Genomic DNA, 8,760 nt, shown 5'->3' on the forward strand with positions numbered 1-8,760 from the left:
CATAAAATATGTCATGTGGTGCTCCAATCACTACTTCGTTGCACCTACAGTTTTCCAAAATTTGATATCTTGTCCCACCAAGCCCTCACATCCATTTAGAAAAATGGGTGTTAAAGTACAAGTAGAATTAATTCTAATAAAATAAATGATGACCAATTTTTTCTTCTAGTTTTGTAAGGCGATGATTACGTTTTTAGCTGGATATGATCGCGACCCCATTGAAGTTGCTTTTCCTTATCTAGTCATTTGTCATCGTATTCAATTATCTTTCTTTTATTATCACAATCTAGCTATTATATATAAAATGTCTTGAAAGCTTTTACAAGTTGTATTATATTTACCCTTTAATCTTTTATTTACACATAGGGAAAATGGTTATCTATATAGTAAATGGTCCCCTGTAAATTAACTCTGTCCTTCAAAACGTAGTACACATTAGTAAAATTTATACAATATACTGTTTATACGTGCCCGTGCCCGAAAAGACCTCGCGCATTCACCTCTCCTCCGACCTACATTTATTAGACCTCAACTAACTAAACAAGGACCTACACCCATGCACCCAGAAAACCCTGTATAAAAACACCACCATCAACCACCATTTCTTGTCGTACTTCTTCGCACACTAATTAACCATGGCTAAACACTCCTCCTTCTCCTCCTCCTCCTCCTACACCACCACTACCCTGGCTGCGGTCTTAACATTGTCACTGGTTGCAGCCACCCCAAAAGCTCAGGCGGCTCGTGCTTTCTTTGTGTTTGGTGATTCACTGGTCGACAACGGCAACAACAATTACCTCCTCACCTCCGCCCGAGCTGATGCTCCACCGTACGGAATCGATTACCCCACCCACCGTCCCACCGGCCGGTTCTCCAATGGACTTAACATTCCCGATCTCATTAGTAAGCTATATATTTCCATAGACTCTATACATATATATTATCTTCTAGTTTAATTTCTATAGAACATGAGAAATATATATTGGTAAGAATATATATGCTTTACATACGTAGGTGAAAAGCTTGGAGCAGAACCCACATTGCCATACTTGAGCCCGGAGTTGAACGGAAAGAAGCTACTGGTTGGAGCAAATTTTGCTTCCGCCGGGATCGGCATTCTCAATGACACTGGAATTCAGTTTGTAAGTTGTTCATTATTAAGTATTAATTGTACTTTTTACATACATATTTGTGATGTGTCAGTCTAAGCTTTTAAAGGAAGTCGAGATACAGATACACATATACATAGGGTTAGGGATACGTCAAACACTCAACAATGCATGCAATAACTATTTGTAAATAACAAGTTTCCAAAGCACGTAATGTACAGTGTTTTGGTAACTTTATCAATGTACTGTACCTTATACAAGCGCACTGAAAATTGTAGATATATTGAATGTGAAACTTTACAAAACAAGGCAAATGCATGCCCAAAACTAACGTAATCTGTTTCATGAAAACAGTAACATTTGTTATGGTGTACAAGAAAGTGTATATAATATATACAAGAGTTTTTATTGGCCTGGGTGAAAAAGAATAAAGAAAAATTAATTGTTTGATAAATGGTCATGACTCAAGAGTCAAAACAATCTTTTAATTTGTGAGGTTAAAAGTTATAATTTTAATCAGAGAAGTGGAATAAAGTCTTATCGCCGTAGATGGAAGCAGTCGCATCTTGATTTTGTATCGTTTTAGTTTCATTAGGTATAAATACTGATTATAATATATTAAGTTTAAATTATTTATCTAAAATTTAAATAGTATGATTATTTGCAAATTGTTATTATCGTGCATTACAAGTCGTAAAGTGCATGTTAATGACGACACATTTTGCCCAATGCCGTAAAATACAATACAATGCAAACTAAGATTGTTCAAAATTGGATAATTCTAGATATTTGATTGTGAATTTGTGATTACCGATTATTTCTTTTTGGACATGGTACTAAATACCAAAATTTCAACCACAAAACTATAACAATTTTCCTTTTACACAATCTAGATTCTATATTATGCTTATTTTGGATTTTTGTATAATACTAAACTTCTTTCTTTTGGAAATCACCGTATGAAAACTTGTGATTCCATATCTGATCTTTGGATATTTATATGTTTTTAAAAACCACTTATGACACGATGGCACTCGTATTCGTACATTAATTTGGGTGGAACTGCTTGATGCAGTTTGATGTTTTTGATATTTTTAATTTGACCATTCAACTGTGTACATGTGACCACAAGACTGGCTACTATTGATGTTTCTTTCATCACTAAAGATGGTTTGCACCAACTAATTGAATGCTACTCAAAATGACCGTTTGTCACAATCAACTTCCAATTTAAGCATATATTACACCTAAAGGAGAAGGGCAAATTTGACTTGTACTATGCTAAACTTTTAATGCATTTAGTTTATAATTAATGTACTTTTTTTAAAAATTATTTTGGGTAGGCAAATATCATAAGAATAACTCAACAACTACGAAATTTTCAAACGTACCAAGATCGAGTAAGTGCACTTATTGGACCACAAGAGACCCAATCACTCGTCAACAAGGCTCTTGTTCTAATCACACTAGGAGGCAACGACTACGTTAACAACTACTTCCTCATGCCAATCACGGCTAGAAAGTTACAATACTCCATTTCACAGTTCACAAGATATATTATTGCAGAGTATCGTAAAATCCTAATGGTAAATCCTCTATTAACATATTATATATATACCGTAGTATTTAATTAGCTGATTAATCTAATGACAAGATTTGTTATAGGAACTATACGATTTGGGGGCAAGACGAATCCTAGTGACAGGATCTGGACCATTAGGTTGTGTTCCATCTCAATTAGCTTCAAGTAACTCAAACGGGCAATGTGTATACGAGCCTCAACAAGCTTCAGCTTTATTCAACCCCCAATTGGTTGAAATGGTCCAAAGCCTCAACCAAGAACTTGGATCCGACTACTTTATAGCTTCTAATGCAAATATGATGCAAGGCGACTTCATTAGTAATCCACAAGCTTTTGGTAAGTTGCAAACACGAGATATTCCAATACTTTTATTCAGTTTTACATGTATGCATGGTAGGTCCCACACTAGAGACAGTGTGGACACATGCCCATCAAAAACCCGTAGTTTAAAAAATGTTATCATATATGTTCGTGTAATTCGTCCCACAAAAAAACGTAATTTGAGGGGCTCTTAATTTAATTTGTAGCCAGTGTGTATATGCATCTTTGTGAATTTACATTTCTTGAATTTTTATATATAGGTTTCGTAACGTCAAAGATGGCATGTTGTGGACAAGGGCCATATAACGGGGTTGGTCTCTGTAACCCAACATCAAATCTTTGCCCTAATAGAGATCTATATGTGTTTTGGGATCCATTTCATCCAACCGAACGTGCAAATAAGATTATTGTTGAAACCATCTATAGTGGTTCAGACAAGCACATGTATCCGATGAACCTAAGCACCATCATGGCTTTGGATTCCATGACCTAGTTCACCTACCGTTATTTCTAGATATTTTCATTTAATCTTGTGTGTCCTAATGTGCTTTGGCATGACCTAAAGTTGTAACAAAAAATTAAGTTGTGGCTTTTAATAACTATATTGCAATTATTGATCATGCTATTCTATAAGTTCATGAGTGTGAATTGTGAAGTGTTTTATTAAGTGACCCACATAAGGTACAAAATGTTACATGCTTTTGACTTTCAGTGTGCTTAATTTGATGCAAAATGACATAAAGTTAAAACAGATGATAAGTAGTAATAAAAGAACTGGTTGAATGAAAGCCAATGGCCCACCTTGAATTGCTTCTTGTAATGGAGAAGAAACCTCAAGTAACATGGCATAATAAATGCATATTTGGGTACATCAAATGTGAAATATACGATCAAAATGATCACATGTTTCGTATATCCTTCGGTACGTACAAATCTTTAATTAATGCATGTGTGAGTGTGACAATATCTACTGTTTTATTTATTTATGTAGTTTTTTATGTTTGCTTTTTTTTTGGTAAGGTTATGTAATGTAAGCTAGAATTGTACAAGATATGCATGGCTTGTAGTATATAACAATTATGGAAGATCGTGGTACGTCATCAATGATATTTTGATCCCGAGTGGTAGTTGTCATACATTCGATTATTACATGTTGTCTAATACCTTGGCCTATATTTAATCATTTGTGTATCTATAATCTATGTATATGCTGTCAACGCCAAATATTACTTTATAATGCATATGTTCGATACATTTATTCATTTCTTTTTGTGACAGCTAGTGAGATATATTGTCCTTGTCAAGTTTGTTGGTATTAATTTTCATTTATTTTGAAGTCCTTATAATAATTAGAGACAATTGGCAAGGAAAATAAAAGATAGAAGTGAAATGAAATATTATCATTAGTTGGTCACTTATCCTTGGTTGAAACATGACATCATATTTAATAATAAGGGTTATTCATTATATATTTTTGATTAATTTCAATCATTAGATCATTTTAATGATATCATCATAAAATTAAATTAAATTAATTTAACTACGTTTGGAAAGTTGAAAATTTATTAATGATAACTGAAATTCTTAATTGGAATCTATTGAAGTAAAATAAATATCATCATAATTGTCAAAACATAAATATTGTTCCTTCCTTTTTATAGAATCAAATAATTTGTATATACATTTCATAATTATAGAATTTGAAATCAAAGAATTTAAAATAGTATTATATGAATTACAGTATTAATTCTTCATATCATTTCCAAAATCATTGATCAAAATTATGTATAAATATAATCTCATTAAGTTGTTATCGTAATTTCTTGAAATCTGAACTTTGCACCATCACGTTCCAATACCAGCTTCATAAGGTTAGCAATTTTTTTTTTTATTTACTAATTAATTTCTTACATCTAATTATAATTTATGTGTTCAGTATATGAATCAATATTTTATTAGTGGATTTTTGATAAATGGATTTTTTATTCTCTCTCTCTCTCTCTCTCTCTCTATATATATATATATATATATATATATATATATATATATATATATATATATATATATATTTGTGTGTGTGTTTACGTGTGTGTGTGTATTTGGATTAGATTCTATGTTTGGATTGGATGAAGTAAAATTCGGTTTAATTAGTTATGTGTTAATTGGATTAGGTTATGTGTTTGGATCGGATGAAAAACTAAATAAAGAAAAGTAAAAATGGAGTACCTTACCGAAGGGTTTAGTGTCTACATATGTTATTTCTTCAAAATGAATTATTTAATCTTGTTGTAAAAACTACTTTTAATTGGAATGATTAGTATATTCTTTAATATATATGTGTGTGTGTCTGTATTTCACAATCATCATATGCATTTTTATCCAAAGGTAAAAAAAAGGAAAATGTAATTTTTGATATTGCCGTATTATACATACTTGTTGTAAAATGACCTATTTACCCTTGTTATGTGTGTTTGTTTGTGTTTCGGTGTGTGTGTGTGTGTGTGTGTGTGTGTGTTTGGATTATGTGACATCCCCATTTTCACGGCCTAGAAAGACCGATTTTGTTTATGCTTTATAAAAATCAGAGTACCTCTTTTAATAAAAATGTTGCGAAATTTGTTCCCAGTAAAACATGATAAATATGTTATCAAAGCATTTCCCAAGAAAAGTATTTTTAATTCGTTTTAAAACATTTGGGATGTCATCGTCAATACAGAAACATAAGCATAAATAGAACTTACATTTATTTACACTAGTGATCTACATCTCTTTAATCTCTCAGTGTAATGTGACTTCATCTCAACACCTGTAATATAAATAAACTGGGTTGGTCAGGTTGGGAAACCTGGTGAGTACATACGGTTTTCAACCCACAATAATATAATTATTATGTTTAAACAATCAAACAATCGACCCAATTACTCATCTCCATTATCTTCTTTACTCTTAAGGATCTATCCTAAGAGTCATATATCCCGCATTCATTCATTCTGAAGTCTTTTGCTTCCAGAGTTATAGGACTGACACTAAATCCATAACTGTCAATGCTCGTTTGTAAAACACTAATTCCATAGTTGATGGGTACTAAATCCATAGCTACCAGTGTTTATCTAATAGGTATTAAGTCCATAGCTACCAATTCCTAACAGGTACTAAGTCCATAGCTACCAGTGTTTATCCAATACGCACTAAGTCCATAGTTGTCGATGTTGTTTGTTAGTCACTAAGTCTATAGTTGCCAATGTTTACTCACATCATCTTTTATCTCTCATCATTCATCTACCCATCTCATACCCAACATACTTGTATATTTAAAATACGTATACAGTTCAAATCATCTAAAACATGTATAAAAAAATGTTCATCCAGCATAGACAACAAGTATTCAGATACTATGCACACATAGCACGTAATTTATATAAAATACTTCATATCTATGTGTAAGATAAAACTAACTATGCACTCACAACACGTAATTTATATTAAATACTTCATATCTATGTGTAAGATGAAAGTAACTATGCACTCACCTGAGAAGGTGGTGACTCGGTACTCGGACAACGCTTCGTTTACTTTAAAATAATTTCCTTCGACGAAACTTAGTATTATTACCACTAGATTTTAGTCTAATATTTACCGTGACTAATTATTAGTCTTATTATTATTATTATTATTATTATTATTATATAAGCGTTTAAACAATATTTTACAACCACTATGTACAGACAGGGGCCAGACATAAAACACCGAAGGGTAGGACCATTTTAGCGTATAGCACTTCTGAAATCCAACAACTCTATGCGGCTCTTTAAACCAGATTTCCCGTACCGCGAGTAGTTAAAAAGATATTATAACGACACTTATATAAGTCATAATAATAACTCAAATATTTATTATAAATTTATAATAACAATACTAATTTTAAATATAACCTATATTTAAAATAGGGTAAACATAATTTACTTACAATGAGATGTTAGATAGGAGTCAGGCTCTACAGGAGCAGAACTTCGTCCCTGAATCTTTCTAAAAAAGATTCGTGCAGCGCTTCAGCGCTCACCTTACTATACTAAAAACTACAGAAAGAGAAGTCGAATCACGAGGGACCGAAATGTTCGGGGGATAAAGAGAGAAAGACTCTTGAATCAAGAGAATAGTGCAAGAAATATGAGAGCCCAATGCTCTTATTTATACTAATTGAATTTTCAAAAACTACCCTCCATAATTACTTAATGACCTTTTAGTTATATAAACAACTAAACACCCCTCTATAACACTATTTTAAATGGATTTAATGATATTTGTACTAAACCAATGTCGAAAGAACTCATCATTAGTCTTATAATGACCGCATCGTCGATACCTTTCTAATGATATATACATATGTATATATAGGTGTATGTATATATGATTTATACTTTATTTTAATACGTAATTATGCTATTATAATTTGTAACTCGTTCATACGAACTCTATTTTTGACGTTCTTTATATCCACGCGTAGGTGGAGACGTACTCTACAACTTTCGTTTAGACTCTTTCGACTAATTTTGAGTTTATATTTTTAACAGGCCGGGACAGGAGTGGTCTGTTAAAATCTCATAACTTCTTCATCCGATGTCCATTTTCGTCTGTCTTTTTATCGTTACGCTACTAATAATGAGATCTTCGATTCTTTTTTAGGTTGTGTCGGCTAAAAACCATTCAATCTCATACTCGAACTTCGGGTTGTCCACCGCTAAGCCGAAACTTCGAAAAATCATAACTTCCTCATAAATTCAATCTCATACTCGAACTTTGGGCGTTCTTTTTATGGATGCTCTCAGGTTAACATATTCTACGGCTTTCATTTAGATTACTTAGGCTAAAAGAATCTCTATCATAAATTCATTTTTTTACGTCTCCCGGTACCGTGCCGGTTTTGCCGTAAAACTTCGACGGGCCATAACTTCTTCGTTATAACTCGAATTCCGGCGTTCTTTATATGTACGGAACCCTTGAGACATATTCTACAACTTTTTTAAGATTATTTATTCTAAATAATCTTTTGTCAAAAAGTTGTTTCGACCCTTATTATCTCTAAATTGACTAGCCTGGATCTACGGGCGTTACATATTAGATTTTGTGTTGTATTTGATGATGTAAAATTCAGTTTAATTAGTTCTGTGTTTGGATTTGATTTTGTGTTTAGATCGGATGAAAATAGAAATAAAAAAAAAAAGTAAAAGTGGAATACCTTCAGGAAAGGTTTAGTGTCTACATATATTATTTACTCAAAATGAATTATTTACACTTCCATTAAAACCTTCTTTTTTGGGAATGATTCATATATTTCTGTAATATATGTTTGTCTCTATGTTTCTCAGTCAACATATGCTTTTTTGTCCAAAGGTAAAAAAAAAAGGCAATCTACTTTTGATATTGCCTTATTATACATACTTGCTGTAAAATGATTTGTTTACATCAAAATGATAATGCAGGTGTTATCATCCTCCTACGTATGGCAAAGCTAAAAACTTTGGGTGGTAAGAATATTTTTTATTATAAATGTTCATGTCATTACATTAATATTTTATTTATAAGATGAATTAATTTATAACTTTAATTGTTATTTCTAGGTCAGCCTCAAGTGGGTAATTGTTTGTTTGGGTCGATATTGCATATTAATGATGACATGTCTCACCTTTTAGAATTCAAAAAAGTGTATATCTTTTACCATTATTTAATAGCTCAATGTTTTTTTTCTTT

The 8,760-nt window shown here is 32.0% G+C and overlaps 1 protein-coding gene across 1 annotated transcript; it reads left to right on the plus strand.

Annotated features, from left to right (window-relative positions):
• Window positions 1-555: 555 nt before the first annotated feature.
• LOC145012998 (GDSL esterase/lipase At4g28780-like) lies at window positions 556-3,651 on the plus strand. Its single transcript, XM_078971803.1, has 5 exons — window positions 556-903; window positions 1,015-1,142; window positions 2,453-2,695; window positions 2,775-3,027; window positions 3,273-3,651. The coding sequence occupies exons 1-5, from the start codon at window positions 636-638 to the stop codon at window positions 3,503-3,505; spliced, it is 1,125 nt and encodes a 374-aa protein (XP_078827929.1). The 5' UTR covers window positions 556-635; the 3' UTR covers window positions 3,506-3,651.
• The last annotated feature ends 5,109 nt before the right edge of the window (window positions 3,652-8,760 follow it).

Source organism: Lactuca saligna, chromosome 8 (genome assembly GCF_052625555.1).
Source record: "Lactuca saligna cultivar CGN05327 chromosome 8, ASM5262555v1, whole genome shotgun sequence".
Lineage (NCBI taxonomy): Eukaryota > Viridiplantae > Streptophyta > Magnoliopsida > Asterales > Asteraceae > Lactuca > Lactuca saligna.